The 17,915-nt window shown below is 43.7% G+C and overlaps 1 protein-coding gene across 5 annotated transcripts; it reads right to left on the bottom strand.

Annotated features, from left to right (window-relative positions):
• Positions 1–191: 191 nt before the first annotated feature.
• Positions 192–16,904, bottom strand: dclre1b (DNA cross-link repair 1B). Of its 5 annotated transcripts, none has more exons than XM_033042348.1 (5): positions 16,728–16,867; positions 12,221–12,453; positions 11,381–11,546; positions 4,406–4,588; positions 192–1,889 (listed from the first exon to the last, which is right to left on the bottom strand). In XM_033042348.1, the coding sequence occupies exons 2-5, from the start codon at positions 12,407–12,409 to the stop codon at positions 664–666; spliced, it is 1,764 nt and encodes a 587-aa protein (XP_032898239.1). In that variant the 5' UTR covers positions 12,410–12,453; positions 16,728–16,867; the 3' UTR covers positions 192–663. The 5 variants fall into 5 exon arrangements, with proteins under 5 accessions (XP_032898239.1, XP_032898241.1, XP_032898240.1 ...); XM_033042350.1 differs by having other exon boundaries at positions 4,406–4,585; positions 16,728–16,845; XM_033042349.1 differs by lacking the exon at positions 16,728–16,867 and adding an exon at positions 15,537–15,672.
• Positions 16,905–17,915: the final 1,011 nt, after the last annotated feature.

The raw sequence follows: 17,915 nt of genomic DNA, 5'->3' as shown, positions 1-17,915 counted from the left end.
TGCTGAAAGTCACCACTATATACTTTTACATTATTAATAAATAAAAAGATTCAAAAATTGAAGTTATATAAAGGTTTCATTCCAAATAGATCATATTGGCCTCAAAGTTGACAAGATGGAAAAAAATAAAAGTAATGTTTAACATAATCTAAAAATGATTTTTATAAAAATAAAATCAGCCCCACAAACTATTTCTGATGACAAACTCAAATTTAAAACCCATTATAATTTCACCATTATACATGACATCAGTATGTTGGCACAGTGTGCAAGGGAAATAATGATACAAATGGAATACATTAGGCTTCATTTCCCTCTTTATATACCTAAATGTCTTTACATAGTCACCTTGAGAAATGATAAGTGGATAAGATGGAATGGGAAGCAGAGTTATGCTCTAAAGTGGTCACATTTACAAGAGTACTTATAAGATTTAATGAATGGAAAGATGCTCAAACTTTCTTGAACAATCTGTCAGTTTTGAAATACTGGACTGCTCTTCTTGAGACATTTCAAAAGCTATATTTAACATACTAGCCACACAAACCATTGGGAAGTTCCCCGACGCTGTGAATGAGGAATAACTGTACGTTCATAAAGTGCTAGTTGTTAAAAATCATTTCAAACCTACATTAGCCATTATAATGCAGCTGTTCTCGTGTTCTAGTTCAATGGGTTTCTCGCAGTTAGTTTATGCCTCCTCTTAAAATATTGTTCAACAACAGCATCAAAAGATTTCAGGCTTGCATAACGTTGACTCTGGCTTGTATCAGTAAAACTGGGTTTGAGTTTAGAGGTGCTACTACTTGGCACAATTGAAACACACTCCAATTCTTCAGATTTGATTTGCCCTGCATTCCGTTGGTCCTTACAAATTCTTGACTCGAAAAAAGATTTGATTGTTACAAATGATGATTTTGTGCTTCTTCCTGGCAATTGCGAAGGTCTTGATGATTTTGCAAAGGCTGGGTTAAAGTTTCTTATTGATTGCTTTCCTAAATGATAATATGGAGATTTCCCATGATGCCATTTTTTCAGCATTAATGGATTTCTTATCTTTAAGTATTCTGGAACATCCAATAAGCATAAACTGGATTTCTGTTCTGTGGGCAAGGGAACTTTGATGTTTTGCTTTAATAAGCTGTGTTCTTTGTTAGACTGTTTTTCAAAAACTATATCTTTATTGAATTCAGAACTCTGTCCTTCTCTGTTTGGACTGTTGCCTTCATTCCAGTCTTGGCAAATATATATTTCTGACAACTGCTTGTTGCCAGTATTCAACTGTTTATAAATTTCCTGCTCATTGTTGTTACAACTCAGTTCTTCTCCAATGCAGTCAAGTTGTGGTGCCTCAAACACTACACCGCGAGGAATATCCAGAGCTCTGGGTTTCAAGAACTGACGAGGCAGCATATCATTGTGTTTCAAATTCATCTTCATATATCTTTCTACTGTTTCTGGAATTTGGATTACCTGCGACTCATCATTTGAACTAAGATACTGGGAGAAGTATACTTGACACGGCTTTCTTTTTACTATGGGCATAATGGAACAAGGCTCCAGTCTGGACACAAATTCTTGCAACTCCTGAAAGGAGGAATGATCCGAATAAGGAACCACATGAATATCTTTGTGCGAGACTTTGAATCTGCGGCTTGTAGGGACAATAGCAATCGTGGGATGGAGCTGATTCCACTTAATCATATTAAATCGATTAATTTCGTTCTGATCTACCACTTGGATTCTTCCAGTCCCCACCTCTGAAGTGAACACATCGCTCAGTTTCAGCAGTTGAAACATCTCAAGTCTTCGAGGACTCACTACTATCCAAGTTTTAAAGGTCAGGGCCAACTCTACTAATAAGGATTCTTTCCCCAAGTTATAGAGACCTGAAATTACAATAAGAACCATGTGTCAGGCATAATGTAATCAAACATTTGAAATGAAAGAAAGAAATGAAACAAAAAAGGGGAGATAATGCAAAAGATAAAGGAAATAATATTTAAATAAAAGAAGCAAGACATTTAAATAGCATATTTTGTATTTTCTGGATATTTCAATGTGCCGTTCAATTAATACCATTTTTTAAAGAATAATCATTGTTGGAAAGAAGGAAACATAATAACTGCAAGTAGCAATCAGGACAATGATCAGATGGTGTTTTTGGTAGCCAGGTTTACTGTTTAAATGCTCAGCTTTCTCTTCTTCTTTCGTGTGGCATACACAGCCTAAAGTTGTAGGACAACTTGTTCTATTTGATCTTCCGTTTGTGCACGTCGAGTTGATTGCATTAGTCGAAGCAGTTCAAAGCAACCCTCCCCCACCAACAACCATTTGCAGTGCAGCAGTTCAAAGCAACCCTCCCCCACCAACAACCATTTGCAGTGCAGCAGTTCAAAGCACCCCCCCCCCCCCACCAACAACCATTTGCAGTGCAGCATTTCAAAGCAACCCCCTCACCAACAACCATTTGCAGTGCAGCAGTTCAAAGCAACCCCCACCACCAAAAACCATTTGCAGTGCAGCATTTCAAAGCAACCACATTCTCATTTTCAAACCACATTAAGGGCACTCACAGTTGAGTAGACATGTGTTCAGTGTTATTCACAGCTCAGAGAGACATGACCCTCTCGCTTCCTCCATCTTGCAGCGACTGAGTGAAGCACAACACTTCTGGGTTTTATAGTTCCTCCCCCTCCCACCAGCAGGGGCAGCAGAGCGAATCTAAACATTAATAACTCTTTTATTTTTCATCGATGGGAAAAATCCTATTGTCCTGCACAGCGGAGGGGGGCTCCGAGTAAGATGGCCAAAAATCACAGCTGTAAGTGGCAGCATTTTTTCTAAAATCACGAAAGAGAAAAACAGGAAGTGGTCAAGATCTTACTTTTAGTAATATAGATTAGTGCTGAGATATTGTCAGTTTTCTCCAATAGAGTGAATTAATGACCAAGAGGAACAGTACCCCTACTCTTGGAACTATGTAATTTTTACAGAGAGGTGATTACAATCTATCATAATACGTTTTCAGAAAAACAAAACTCCTTCAATAATCTTCCACCTTCTGAGGACAGTAACTGAAGGTGAAAGTATGAAAGTAAAAAAATTATGTCCTATTTTTCACCCAAACAGTCAATATACATTGTGAACAATGACCGAGTATCCACTGGCTATTCCACCACAGAAGCACTACTCACCAACAGTCTGCACAGTCAATTTCCAGTAATAATTACAGAAGGTAGGATGGAATCTTCCTCAGCCTCGCATGCTATATCAATCGTTGTACGATTAGAGCAGGGGCCTCCAAACTTTTCAGCATGAGGGTCACATTATATATTTGGCACATTTATGCAGGCCGTAGGAAAAAATAAAGAAATGTCACACACACACACCCAGAGCCATCATCTCACCAGAGTTCCAGGCTCACCACCAGGCCCACAACCTCCACCGGCAGCAAGTGGTCTGGCTCTGCTGGGTCCTAGTGCTCCCCCCCTACTATGTGTTAAGAGCTTGTTGCGGGCCGGATAAAATCTCGTCGCGTGCCGGATGTGGCCCCTGGGCCATAGTTTGGAGACCCCTGGATTAGAGGATAGCACTGTTGATGATGCATTTTTAAAGTCGCCATTTGTCAACTTCATATGAACCGCTCTGGAAATTTTATTAATCACACTTGACTTTTAGTCTAGGGTTCTTTTATCAGACAGGATGAGCAGAGTTAGTCACAGACCACATTCTTTCTGGATATGAAATTGAAATGATTTCTCACTTCCCAATCCAGGTCCGATCAAATGTCACTTTTGTAACTCAAATCTTAAGCGGTGAATACTTTCCTCCATTCAATTCATAATATTAGTGTTGAGCCAACAGAGGAACTAATGCATTTTTGCAGAACTCATTTTCCATTAAGCATCTACAGATTATTTTTTTAATGCAAGTTTCCCCATTTGATTTCCACTACTAAGGGGATGATTCACACCAGAAGTACAAGGAGTCCCACCCACCCAAGCACTGGAGTTGCCTGGAACTTTTTTCAATTGAGCGTAGGCCCGTTGAAAGTGCCAAAATGCTCAGGTCAAAGTTAAAATCAACAGATTAGGTTTTTCCTGGCAGTGCAACACAAATTAACTGTGCGACACTCAATAAGGAAGAAAAAGACTCAAAAATGAGAAATTCTCATACATTGGCATTGGATACTGAGAATTTGTTTTATGTAGGAGAAATACAGTGTTGGTGTGTCCCACATACGTATCCTGCATCTGCTTGCACACAAATGTATATCAATTAGGGCCTAACCTTATGGCACCGTGACCATATTTCCTATTATATGAACGCAACACTGACATAAGGAAGGAGTCTGAGTTCTGTGGATCAAGACAAGTAAACTAAAGAGTTATATGATCCTTACCAATTACAATATCATGTCCTGGGTGACTGTTGATTATTTCTTTGATCTGTTCGGTTGCTTCGTGACGGGAAGGCAGCACTGACTCAGGATCACAATTTGTATTGTCCAGGTATAGAGCATCTATTTTTTTCCTTGTGCTCAATGGCAAGCTGCAGAACATGGTGGGTGTGTAACGGAAATCCGCTAAAGAGAATACCATCAACACTGTTATTGAAGCTGATTTTCACAGCCTCTTGTTTTATTTTTAAACTCTATCCAAATCTTAAAATGTAGAACATAGAAAACTACAGCACAGGAACAAGCCCTTCAGCCCATAATGTCTCTGTTGAATATGATGCCAAAATAAACTGATCTCTCCTGCCCGCACGTGATCCATTCGTCCATTGCTTGCATATCCATGTGCCTATCTAAAAGCTTCTAAATGCCACTGTTGTCTCTTCCTCCCTCACCACTTCTGGCAGCATATTCCACGCACCCACTATTCATTGTGTAAAATAAAACTTGCCCTGCGCATTTCCATTAAACTTTGAAGCTTCCACCTTAAAGCTATACCCTCCAGTCTTCGACATTTGTACCCTGGGAATAAGATTCTGAATGTCTACCTTACCTATATCTTTTAATAACTTTATATATACTTCTATCAGGTCTCCCATCAACCTCTGAGGTGGTGGTGGATAAGGAGGTGGAGGCAGCAATGGAGGGCAGAGAGAACAAAGCAACGGCTGACAGGAAGAAGCGGCAGCTGGTGAGAGGTGAGGGAGCCTCATGGTGACCCTGTCGATGGCACCTGAAGAAAGTGCTGCCGACTAGGGGCTACAACAACATCCGCTTCATCCGGACCATGTGGCAGCTGGTGAGGAAGGGCTCACTGGTGCAGACTGCGGTATCGACACCCAGTGTTAAGGTGAAACACAGGGGCTGAATCTGTCTGAAGAAGGGTCCTGACCCAAAGCCCCACTTATCAATGTTCTCCAAAGATGCTGCCTGACCTGCTGAGTTACTCCAGGCACTTTGTGTCCTTTTGTGTATTAATCAGCTTTTGCAGTTCCTAGTTTCTACTACATCGAATGATCAAACCATACTAGTTTATAGCGGACAATCAGCAAAAACTGACACTTTTCACCACCCGTCACCCCCTGTGTACGTTGTAACGAGGGTTTACTGTATGTCCACCTTGTAGCTAAAAACCCTCAAATGAAAGGAGGTTTCTGATAAACCTCTTCTAAACCCTTTCAAAATCTTCATTCTTCCTGTTATGGGTCAACCATAAATGCATGAAATCCTCCAACTGCGGCCTAACCAAAATCTTATAGAGCTGCATCATCACTTCCGTACTCTTGTATTCAATGCCCCGACCAATGAAGGTGAGCAACATACGCCTTTATTGCCACTCCACGTGTTGCCACTTTCAGAAATCGATGGAATTGGACCCCAAGTGCATTAATGGACCCCAAGTTCAGGCCTGAATAACGCTCCCTTTAACAACAACCATCTTCTATTAGTCCATGAATCCATGTAACTAATTCACTGTAAATCCTGTATATCTTACTCTTCTAGATCAGCCTACAATGGGGGATGTTATTAAAGGCATTACTAAAATGCATTTAGAAAATTGTCTTTACAATCGTTTACACTGAACTGATTGACCATTGATTATGGACAATGGCGATCCATAAAGCTGCATTTGCTGGGATCATTAATGAAAATAGTTCATTCTCCCTTATTTACCCTTGGAAGACAATAGATCCCTGTAGGAATCACTAAATGATAAACAGGAATAATTGGCAGGAAGGGAGGGGAAGGAAAGGATAGAGCTTGAAATGTCAATGATTTCCTATTCAACAGAAGGACAAAAAACTGAAAAATTCCAAAAGCAGGCTGTTCAAATCAAACAGAAGACAAAGCAACATTACAGCAGTTCCACTCATTCATCATGTAGAGCTCTTGGAGTGGTTTTTATATAACAAATAAGAGTGCATTAAAGTGTGCCAGAAGTGTACCGATGCAAGTGCTGCAAATACCGAATTTTCCACCATGATTATTAAGTTTCTAACAGAAAATCTATATTCAGTTGCCATGAAACTCAAGATATACCAGTCAATATCACAAATGTCCTGGGTAATGTTGGAGCAGCAACTATCCTATATTACCTTAACTGCTTACTAAATCCAGTATACCGAAATTCACCGCCGACAATTTCTATCACTCCCAAACCTTGTTAATGAAAGAGGTTTCAATATGGAAAATACGGGACAAATGATATTATCAGATTGGCGAGGAGAAGGCCACCTATGTCAATATGTCTGTTTTCACACAGAGAGTGGTGAATCTCTGGAACTCCCTGCCACAGAGGGTAGTCGAGGCCAGTTCATTGGCTATATTTAAGAGGGAGTTAGATGTGGCCCTTGTGGCTAAGGGGATCAGAGGGTATGGAGAGAAGGCAGGTACGGGATACTGAGTTGGATGATCAGCCATGATCATATTGAATGGCGGTGCAGGCTCGAAGGGCCGAATGGCCTACTCCTGCACCTAATTTCTATGTTTCTAATAGTCCAGACCTAGTGATCCAGCTAAATGGTGAGGATAATGTGAAGTGTGCCCCTGGAAGAAATATTAGTCAGAAAGGTCAGAATAAAAGATCATGGTTCTAGGAGACAGCAGAATCTGGGCTTGAGAATCAAGGATGATCCATGTCCACTTTCAATTTAGTTTAATGTCACGTGTACCTAGGTAGAGTGAAAAGCTTTTTTGGTGCGTGCTATCTAGTCAGCGAAAGGACTATACATAGTTACAATCAAGCCATCCACAGTGTAGATGTAGAATAAAGGGAATAACGTTCAGTGCAAGATAAAGTGCAGTAAAGTCTGATCAAAGATAGTTCGAGAGTCTCCCATGAGGTGGTAGGTCAGGACTGCTCTCTAGTTGGTGATAGGATGGTTCAGTTGCCAGATTAGAGCTTGGAAAAATGTTTCCCTAAATCTGGAGGTATGCATTTTCACACTTCTGTACTCTTTGCCTGATGGGAGCAGGGAGAAGAGGGAGTGACAGGGTGAGACTTGTCCTTGATTATGTTGGTGGCCTAGCCAAGGCAGTGTAATGTATAGATGGAGTTAATGGAAGGGAGGTTGGTTTGCTTGATGGTCTGGGCTACGTCCACATTTGAAGCTTTGAACCATCTCTACTTCAGCACCGTAGAGTATTGTGTACGAAAGAACTGCAGATACTGGATTAAATCGAAGGTAGACACAAAATGCTGGAGTAACTCAGCGGGTCAGGCAGCATCCCTGGAGAGAAGGAATGGGTGATGTTTCGGAGTCTGAAGAAGGGTCTCGACCCGAAACTGCTTCACATCCTGAAGTCAATCGTAATCTCCATTATCTTACTGATATTAAGGAAAAGGTTGTTGTTTTAGCACCTAGTTACGATGTTTTCCAACTCCTTCCTGTACTCAGTCTCCTCATTATTTGATATCTGGTCCACTATGGTGGTGTCTGAAAATTTGTAAATTGAGTTGGAATTGTATTTGGCTGCAGTCATGGATGTATAACTAGTAAAAAAGGGAGCTGAGAACGCATTCTTGCGGGGCACCTGTGTTGAGCATTGTTGTAGAGGATGATTTGTCATCAATCCTCACTGATTGTAATCTGTTGGTCAGGAAGTCAAGGATCCAGTTGCAGAGGTGAGTGCTGACTCCAAGTTCCAGGTGTTTGGAAATAAGCTTGGATGGAACAATGGTGTTAAAAGCAGAGCCGTAGTCTATGAATAGAAGTCTGATGAAGGTGTCTCTCTTTTCCAAGTGTTCTAGGGATGAATGTAGAGCCAGGGAGATGGCATCGGCCATGAACCTGTTGTGGCGATAGGTGAACTGCAGTGGATCAATGTTGTTTGATAGGCTGGATTCCATAACCAGCCTCTCAAAGCACATCATGGTGGATGTCAAGGCTACTGGATAGTACTCGTGGCCTTCTTGAAGCAGGTGGGTACGTCAGAACAAATTAGGGAGAGATTAAAGATGTCCATGAACACTCCCGCTAGTTAGTCCATTGGATGTGGCCAGGAACTGCGTCCGGACCAGTTGCTTTCTGTGGGCTCACCCTCAGTAAGGCCAATCTAACTTCTGCAATAGTGACCCTGGGAAAAGGCACACCTGAATCTGACAGTACAAATTTCATCACACTGTTGGCCTTTTGATTAAAGTGAACATAGAATGCAAATAGTTCATCAGGTAGGGCTGCACTATCGCCAGCAATGTTGCCTGACTTATGGGCCTGTCCCTCTTAGGCGACTCGTTAGGCGACTGCCAGGGACTAATTTTAATAGAATTCACCTAAGATACCTGACGACGACCTATGACAGCAAAAATTGTCGCCACTGTCGCCGAAAACTTTTCAACATGTTGTAGTCGCCTGTAGTCGCCCAAACAAATCGCCTAAGTGGGACAGGCCTATTAGCTTTGCAGCCAGTTATAATAGTCAGGCCTTGCCAGTTTGCGGGTATCTGAATAAATATACAGGTGCACAACCTTTTATCCGAAAGCCTTGGGACCAGACACTTTTCGTATTTCGGAATTTGTCGGTCTTCGGAATGGAAATTTTTTAGCGTAAATTTTAATGGCTGGCTCAGTGGTAGAGTGCTCGGCTCATATCCGCAAGGTCGCGAGTTTGCGCCTTGATCCCGGCAGTTCCTCGGTCGCGAGTTTGAGTCTTCAATGTAGTTTTTCCTTGCAGAATAAATGTCTGTATGAAATGCAGTGTGTTGAATGAATTCCTGAATTTGTAAATGTGACCGCAGCATTGAATCACCTCTCGCACTCATGTCACCCTAGCGGGGCTACATGCCCTTAGGAGACATTTTCACACTCTTATATCCGTGTGCAGCAGAGGCGACGTGCGTTTGGCACCAAACGTGAGCTTTGGTGAGCTTTGGTGTGCAGACGACATCCTGGAAAAAATGTCCGGTTTCTTCCAGGTAGGCGATATACCCTCCCGGGCAATATACCCTCCACTTCTCTTTTATGAAGGGGATTTAGTTCCCCTTTCTTCCAGGACCGACCGGAGGTTCCGCTGTCACCTCTGCGGGCCACCCTCGGTGAACGCTCACTCAACTTTGTCTTGGGATTCCTACTCTCCCGCGCAATGTACCCTCACCTTCTCTTTTATGAATGGGGATTTAGTTCCCCTTTCTTCGAGGACCGACCGGAGGTTCCGCTGTCACCTCTGCGGGCCGCCCTCGGTGAACGTCCTGTCTCCCTGTCCCTTGGATAGCAGGGGGCGATTAAACAGCACAATACCCCCCTCCCCCTCCAGCTCCAGAGGAATCCGCTCCCCGATGGGCCGCTACGGCGACAAGTGGCAGTTCGCCCACAGCCCGAGCTGCGCGACCCCAAGAACAAGACGTACCTTGCACACCATCAGCTTCTGCCCATACAGGGAGCGTGTTCCTCTGGAGTTGGAGCGGGGCTGGGCTGGAGTTGCTGATCTGGGATCTCCGTGCTTGCAATGGGCCTGGGGGTCGGTGTCCCGATGAGGGGGCTGTGGGCGAACTGCCACTTGTCGCCGTAGCGGCCCATCGGGGAGCGGCTTCTGGTGGTCCTGACGTCTCCGGCCAGTTTGCAGTTTTCCTCTGGAGTTGGAATGGGGCTGGGCTGCTGCTGGCTGTGGGTCTCTGGGATCTCCGTGCTTGCAGTGGGCCTGGGGGTCGGTGTCCCGTTGGTCCTGACGTCTCCGGTGACTGGCACTGACCTGCTAGCATCGCCGACATGAAGACAGTGCAAAGCCCCCGCGGCGGTGCAATGGGCGGGGAGCTGGAGAGGGGAGGGAAGGGGTCACACACGTGGCCAGGAAGCAGAGGGGTGTAGGTGGGGTGAAACTGAAGGCAGCGACAATCTGCTGCTGCTGCCTGCCCGCTGAGTTAAAAAGTTCCCACGCAAGACTCACGATACACTGTGTATCGTGCTACCGTGGGAACTTTTTAACTCAGCGGGCAGGCAGCAGCATATTGTCAATTATTAACCCTCCCGCGCAATATACCCTCACCTTCTCTTTTATGAATGGGGATTTAGTTCCCCTTTCTTCGAGGACCGACCGGAGGTTCCGCTGTCACCTCTGCGGGCCGCCCTCGGTGAACGTTTTCAAGGACCTTTCTTCAAGGACCGAAAAAATGTCCGCTATTCGGAGGTTTTCGTTATTTGGATCTTCGGATAAAAGGTTGTGCACCTGTACTGGGATTCAAGTTTGTCCTGGTATTGTCTCTTGGCATTCTTGATGGCTCTGCGAAGATCATAGGGAGCTTTCGTGTCCTGCTCGAGATTGTTTGACAGGTCCTGGCCTTCTCCTTGTAAATTACCTCAGAGTCATCCATAGTTTCCAGTTGGGGAACATTAGGATTGGCTTCTTCAGCATACACGTTGGCAGCAAAATCCCTGAATATGGACCAGTCCACTGACTCAAAGCAGTCGCGAAGAATGTAATTTGTGTCCACAAACCAGCATTGAAAACTTTCTGTACAGGATATCCCTGCTTCAGTTTTTGCTTGTAGGCACGGAGTAGAAACACAAGTAGCTGATCAGATTTCCCAAAATGTGACCAAGGAATGGAGCAGTAGGTGCTTTTTGGGGCCAGTCGAATTTCCAGAACGATGCAAAGCCACTACAAAATGACTGTGATCAGACTTTATTATAGGTAGTCAACTTGCTAACGAACAACGGCAGGAAATAAAAGGTTGCTATATAATGGATTTTTATGTCAAGATTTCTTTCAATCAATGTGTAAGTAAATAATTTAAACAACAAATAATCATTATAATTTACAGTTAAGCTTATCTGTCATGAGTGGCAAGAGATTGCATGGAATCTAGAACATAAAAACTGCTGAAAATTCTCAGCAGGTCAAGCAGCATCTGTGTATTCAAAGGGATGATTTGCATTTTGGATTGAGATCCTGCATGAAGATTGGTAAAAATGGTTATCTGGCATACCTGTGTATAGAATGGAACCAAAGTATCCATCAAACAGAAACATGACAGAACCAGGGCAGTGATTGCTGTCAATCAAAGTCACGGTCATGGTCTCTTTTCCAACTTCATCAAGATACAAGAGGTGACTTTCTCCTACATCGAGTGGGTGGATCAATGTTTCCTCGACCTGTTGATAACATTTTATTTTAAAATAACATAATTATTGGAAGCATTAATAAATTATAATCACACTTGATTCTCTCCATACTATAGAATCACAGTTGCATTACTAAACTAAATTAAAAGCATTGAATGAGGATGCTTGAAAATAATCTGCCTATTCATGCCAGATTTTTAATTTAATTGCTGGAACTAAGGAAGCTTAATGTCCAGGAGGAGAGGTTTGGGATCAAGTGCGATTTTCATGGGGGGAAATAAAGGCAACAATGATGCATTCATAAAAAGGGCAAGGGTTTGTACCTAAGATGGAGATTTGAATTCCACGGTTAATTCTTAATGACATCAGGGAGCAACAATAAATGCCAACTTGTCACCCACATCTCGAAATCGGTTTCTTTTCAAATAAAGAAGTGGGTTTGCTCAAATATGTTTTTTTGTCATTTTTCACACAAATTAAACAGAAGATTCTTATTAAAAAATATATTGAAAACAAGGAATTGTCAGCTTCTCTCCACAATGAATGTTGCATAATTTCTGAAATAGAAAAATAATTTCAACAATGGGCTCCTCTGCAGTTGAATAGCTAGCCAACGGCTCACAGTGGTATTTGAGTAAAAGATCAGAGACCTTGTAAATAAGAGTAATTAGACAGGATATAAAATCTTCAGCTCTTAACCTCACCTGAAACTTCCATCGTAACAACTTAGCAGTAATGGGAGAGCAGTATATGGATCTGCTCCAGGTAGAAGAAAGACCAGATGTATGATCACTGTGCAAGTGGGAGAGGAAAAACAAACGGACGTGGCTGCATTTCCGAATCTGCCAGAAATCCACAGCAAAAGGTGTGTTTGGGATTAGTGTTCCATTCATTTCATACTCCGCTAAACCACCGACAGGGTTTAGCTCCTAATGCACTGTAAAACCAATCGAATTAACAAATTACTTTCTCATACAGCCATTATTTCTTGGTAAAGCACAAATAAGACAAAATCTTTAATGAAATACCCTTTCCACACAATATTAACTACTTTTCACTCTTTCATACAATGCCCATGAGATCACGCTTATGCCAGTGGACATCAGGTATGAGGCAATCCCATCAGTGAACACACAGCAGAGGCACCTCACTAGAGATCACAATTTCCACAAGATACCTCACCATTGGCATACAGAAGGGAACGAGCCATGCTCTAGTAGATTCACCACTCCCGGCTACATACCTATGGACATAATACTTGTAATCCACCACTCAAGTAGGCATGAAGTAACCCATAAGCTATCTCACCCATGGGCACAGAGGCCATGTCACCTACCAGTGAGCACATTTGCACTGAAATCGTTCACCTTTAGCATAGAGGCCCAAGAACAGCCAGTGAGTGGGCACAGTTCTAACAAGCTACTGCACCTTTGAGTACAGTATTTGTGAGCCCAAGCATGAGTGCACATTCAGCACCTACACACCTCCCAGAGGGCACACAATCCCAATGTCCCTCCCACCACTGAGCACATAGCACCATGAGACCCAACCTACCCTATCGCAAATTACTAAAATACTCATGACCGAATAGAAACGCCCACCAACGTGCAGTGCACACAGAACCATTCACTATTCAGCACCGCATGATAGGCAGCTTTGGAAATTTACATCGCATAGGACCCAAGGAGACTAGCCAGCTGGATACAAATTGGTTTGATGGAAGGAAGCAGAGGGTGATGGGGAAAGTTTGTTTTTCGGACTGGAGACCTATAACTAAGTGGTGTATTTTGAAGTTCAGTGCTGGTCCCATTGCTGTTTGTCATCTATATCAATAATTTGGGTGAGAATGTGCAAGGCTTTAATAAGTTTGCAAATTACATTAAAGTGGGTGATATTGTATGTAGCGAAGATGGTTATCAAAGTTTACAGCAGAATCTTGATCAGTTGGGCAAATGAATGGTTAATGGAGATTAATGCCGATAAATGTGACGTGGTGCAGTTTGGGAAGTCCAGGCAGGGCATGGCCTTTACAGTAAATGACAGGGCTCTGTGGAGTGTTGTCAAGCAGTGGGATCTAAGGGAGCAGGTATAATTCCTTAAAAGTGGCGTCACAGGTAGATAAGGTGGTCAAGACTTTCACGCATTGGCCTTCATCAGACAGGGTTTAGAGTATAAAAGTTGGGATGTTATGTTACAAAGTGCTGTGAGGCCACAGTTCGGAATAATGTGTTCGGACTTGGTCACCCTATTGTGGGAAAGATTTGATAAGCTAGAAAGAGTGCAGAGAAGATTTACAAGGATGTTGCCAAGACTCGAGGGCCTGACCTATAGCAGGAGGTTGGGCAGGCTAGGACTGTGTTCCTTGGAGTGTAGAGGATAGGGGTGATCTTATAGAGGTGTATAGCTAGGGTATATGCCCAGAATCTTTTACCCAGATGTAGGAGAATCAAGAACAAGAGGACATAGTTTATGATGAGGGGCAAAATTTAATAGGAATCCAAGGGGAAACGTGTGGAATGAGTTGCAAGTTGAGGCAGAAACGATAACAACCTTTAAAAGTTCATACGTTCGAGGAGAAGAATCAGGCCATTCAGCCCATACATCGACTCCATCATTCAATCATGGCTGATCTATCTTTCCCTCTCAACCCCATTCTCCTGCCTTCACCCCATAACCCCTGACACCTAAGGTGGTCAATGTCCACTTAATCTGGCTGTAAATTTTTTAAATCGCCCATGGTTCTCGTGGGTTTTTACATACAAAATGAAGACGCATCTGAAGAAAAATTTACAGCCAGATTTATCACTTCTGAGACTTTTTAGATACCAAAGGAATCAAGAAAAAACACAAATAATGCCTTACTTGATGAAATGCAGTGAGCAAATGCGATAATTCCCAATATATTCAATTTCGATACCAAGCACTTTAGCTATTGTTGTCCCTTCAGCTCTCGCTTCTCTTTACCTTCATTTCGCTTCACTTTTGGAATTCTGAAGTTGGGTATCTATTCTCTCACACTTACCCCGACTTCCACAATTTTTTTCACCGCAAAAATTCAACATTTTGGCGGTTTTTAACAGGTAGGAAAGTACGCGTTTCTTGTATTAATAACATATACCGGATGTTACGTATGTCCTCCAGATGGATTGAGAGGCTCCGTGCGTCAAGCCCTATGACCCAGTGACCTTACGTGCAACCCCCCTATATTGGGCCCAAAATTGTTCAGTCCTTCAAATGCAGTCTGACCAGTGCCTTATAAAGCCTCAGCATTACATCCCTGTTTTTGCATTCTAGCCCTCTCGAAATAAATGCCAGCATTGTATTTGCCTTCCTTACTACCGATTCAACTTGCAAATTAACTCTTTGGAATCCTGCACCAGCACTCCCTTCCCTTTGCACCTCCGATTTCGAAATTCCCTCCCATTTAGAAAAATAGTCCATGCCTTTATTCCTACTATCAAAATGCATGGCTTCACAAATAAGGGAATATGCTGTATTGTATCTGCCACTTGTCAACCCACTCTCTGAACCTGTCCAAGTCCTTTTGCTGAGTCCCTGCTTGCTCTATACTACCTGCCCCTCCATCTATCTTCGTATCATCTGCAAACTTGGCCTTCAATTCCTTCATCCAAATCAGTTATATACAACGTGAAGAATAGCCCCCTGCGGAACTCCGCTAGTCACTGGCAGCCAACCAGATGAAACCCACTTCACTTTATTGTCACTCTCGTCTCCGCCTTCTGCCATTCAGCCAACCTGTTATCCATATTTCCTCTGACACTATGGGGCCTCGTCCTCTTTTGCAGCCTCAAGTGCTGCACCTTAACAAAGGCCTTCAGAAAATCCAGGTAGTCTGAAGAAGGGTCTCGACTCGACTCGACACCCATTCCTTCTCTCCAGAGATGCCATGCCTGTCCCGGCTGAGTTACTCCAGTATTCTGTGTCTATCTTCGGTTTAAACCAGCATCTCGCTCCTTCATATACCTATGAACCCATATCCAGGGGCACGGTATCGTGAACCCCTAGTCATGGCATCCATGATATCCATGTAAAAATTGTCCGTCGTGGGTGTAGGATTCATTGTGTTAATGTGCGGGGATCACTGGCCGGCGCGGACCTGGTGGGCCGAAGGACCCGTTTCCGCGCTGTATCTCTAAACTAAGTATGCAGATGATACCAAGATAGGGGGTGTTGTGGATAATGAAGAGGATTTCCAAAGTCTACAGAGTGATTTAGGCCATTTGGAAAAATGGGCTGAAAGATGGCAGATGGAGTTTAATGCTGATAAATGTGAGGTGTTACACCTTGGCAGGACAAATCAAAATAGGACGTACATGATAAATGGTAGGGAATTGAAGAATACAGTTGAACAGAGGGATCTGGGAATAACCGTGCATAGTTCCTTGAAGGTGGAATCTCATATAGATAGGGTGGTAAATAAAGCTTTTGGTATGCTAGCCTTTATAAATCAGAGCATTGAGTATAGAAGCTGGGATGTAATGTTAAAATTGTACAAGGCATTGGTGAGACCAAATCTGGAGTATGGTGTACAATTTTGGTCGCCCAATTATAGGAAGGATGTCAACAAAATAGAGAGAGTACAGAGGAGATTTACTAGAATGTTGCCTGGGTTTCAACAACTAAGTTACAGAGATAGGTTGAATAAGTTAGGTCTTTATTCTCTGGAGCGCAGAAGGTTAAGGGGGGACTTGATAGAGGTCTTTAAAATGATGAGAGGGATAGACAGTTGATGTGATCAAGCTTTTCCCTTTGAGAATAGGGAAGATTCAAACAAGAGGACATGACTTCAGAATTAAGGGACAAAAGTTTAGGGGTAACATGAGGGGGAACTTCTTTACTCAGAGAGTGGTAGCGGTGTGGAATGAGCTTCCAGTGGAAGTGGTGGAGGCAGGTTCGTTGGTATCATTTAAAAATAAATTGGATAGGCATATGGATGAGAAGGGAATGGAGGGTTATGGTATGAGTGCAGGCAGGTGGGACTAAGGGAAAAAAGTTGTTCAGCACGGACACTGTAATTGTTATATGTTATATGTTATGTTAAACTAAACCCCAATACATGGGCACGGCTTCCGCGACTCACCGACCCCCTCCCTTTCAACACGGCCGCGGAGTATGGAGCCGATTCTTGATTTTTGTTTTAACCCGTTTCCGGACAGACGCTCCCTGATGCCGTTGTACTTTGGTACTGACCTGGGGACAGACAGAAACAAACGGCCTCCCGCCCAAACATCCGCTATAGCACCTTTGCTCCGGCCTCCCGCCTCTTTTCAACCGGCGCTGACTCGATCCCACCAACGGCCGTCCAGGCGCGCGGGCTGCAGCTTCGTTTTGACTGACAGACGGCCTAGCCATTAGGCGCCCGCTCTCTGACGGAACGCACCAATCGTATGTCCTGGAGGGCGGGACCTCATCTGCTGTCCGCTTTCCGATTGGAGGTAGCGTTGCCGGTCGCGCCCCCTAGCAGGGAGGACCTGGCCGTGGCCGGTACTGCAGGGAGGCGTGGAGGAAGGAAGGAACCGCAGATTCAGGTTTACACAGAAGAGAGACACAAAAGGCTGGAGTAAAGCTCCTCTAGTATCTTTGGGCTGGAGTAACTCACCGGGACAGGCATAGCATCTCTGGATAGAAGGAATGGGTGATGTTTTGGGTCGAGACCCTTCTTCAGACTGGGAAGGAAGGCAACCGCAGTGGAGATGCACTGGTTTATTACTGCTGAAACGAAATAATAACAAAATACTGCCTGTGCAGGAAATATAAAATAATAACAGCACATTACTGGAGCTAATCAACAGGTTAGGATGAGTACAATGGCTGGAGTTATCTGGATATTACAAACCCACTGACTTCCACAGTTATCTGAATCACACTTCCTCCTGTCCTCATGCAAGGACTAGACTACACTTCTTCCCACCCGACTGCCTGTAAAGGCTTTATCCCCTACTCCCAATTCCTCCATCTACATCGCATCTGCGCCCAAGATGAGGTGTTCCATACCAGGTCATTGGAGATGTCCTCATTCTTTAGGGACCGGGGGTTCCCCTCTTTCCCTCTGTAGATGAGGCTCTCATTAAGGTCTCCTCAATATCCCGCAGCTCTGCTCTTGCTCCCCCTCCCCCCATTCATAACACGGACAGTCCCCCTTGTCCTCACCTTCCACCCCATTAGCCATCGCATACAGCATATAATCCTCCGACGTTTCGCCACCTCCAACGGGATCCCACTACTAGCCACATCTTTCCATCTCCACCCCTTTCCGCCATGGTCAACTCCATGGTCAACTTGTTCCTTCTCACCCAAACCACCCCCTCCCCAGGAGTTGCAACACATGTCCCGATACCTCCCCCGTCGACTCCGTCCAAGGACCCCAACAATCTTTTC

Source organism: Amblyraja radiata, chromosome 24 (assembly GCF_010909765.2).
Source record: "Amblyraja radiata isolate CabotCenter1 chromosome 24, sAmbRad1.1.pri, whole genome shotgun sequence".
In the NCBI taxonomy this organism is placed as follows: domain Eukaryota; kingdom Metazoa; phylum Chordata; class Chondrichthyes; order Rajiformes; family Rajidae; genus Amblyraja; species Amblyraja radiata.
Note: the sequence above shows the minus strand (reverse complement) of the source record. Positions and strands in the feature narration are given on the sequence as shown.

What these genes read in the sequence shown, in the direction of transcription:
- dclre1b (XM_033042348.1), bottom strand. Translation starts at nt 12,409, where the DNA reads ATGAATGGAACACTAATCCCAAACACACCTTTTGCTGTGGATTTCTGG. An exon ending in TGTTACGATGGAAGTTTCAG is followed by an intron (nt 11,547 to 12,220) that starts GTGAGGTTAAGA and finishes TGTTATCAACAG; the next exon opens with GTCGAGGAAACATTGATCCA. An exon ending in AGGACATGATATTGTAATTG is followed by an intron (nt 1,890 to 4,405) that starts GTAAGGATCATA and finishes TTGTAATTTCAG; the next exon opens with GTCTCTATAACTTGGGGAAA.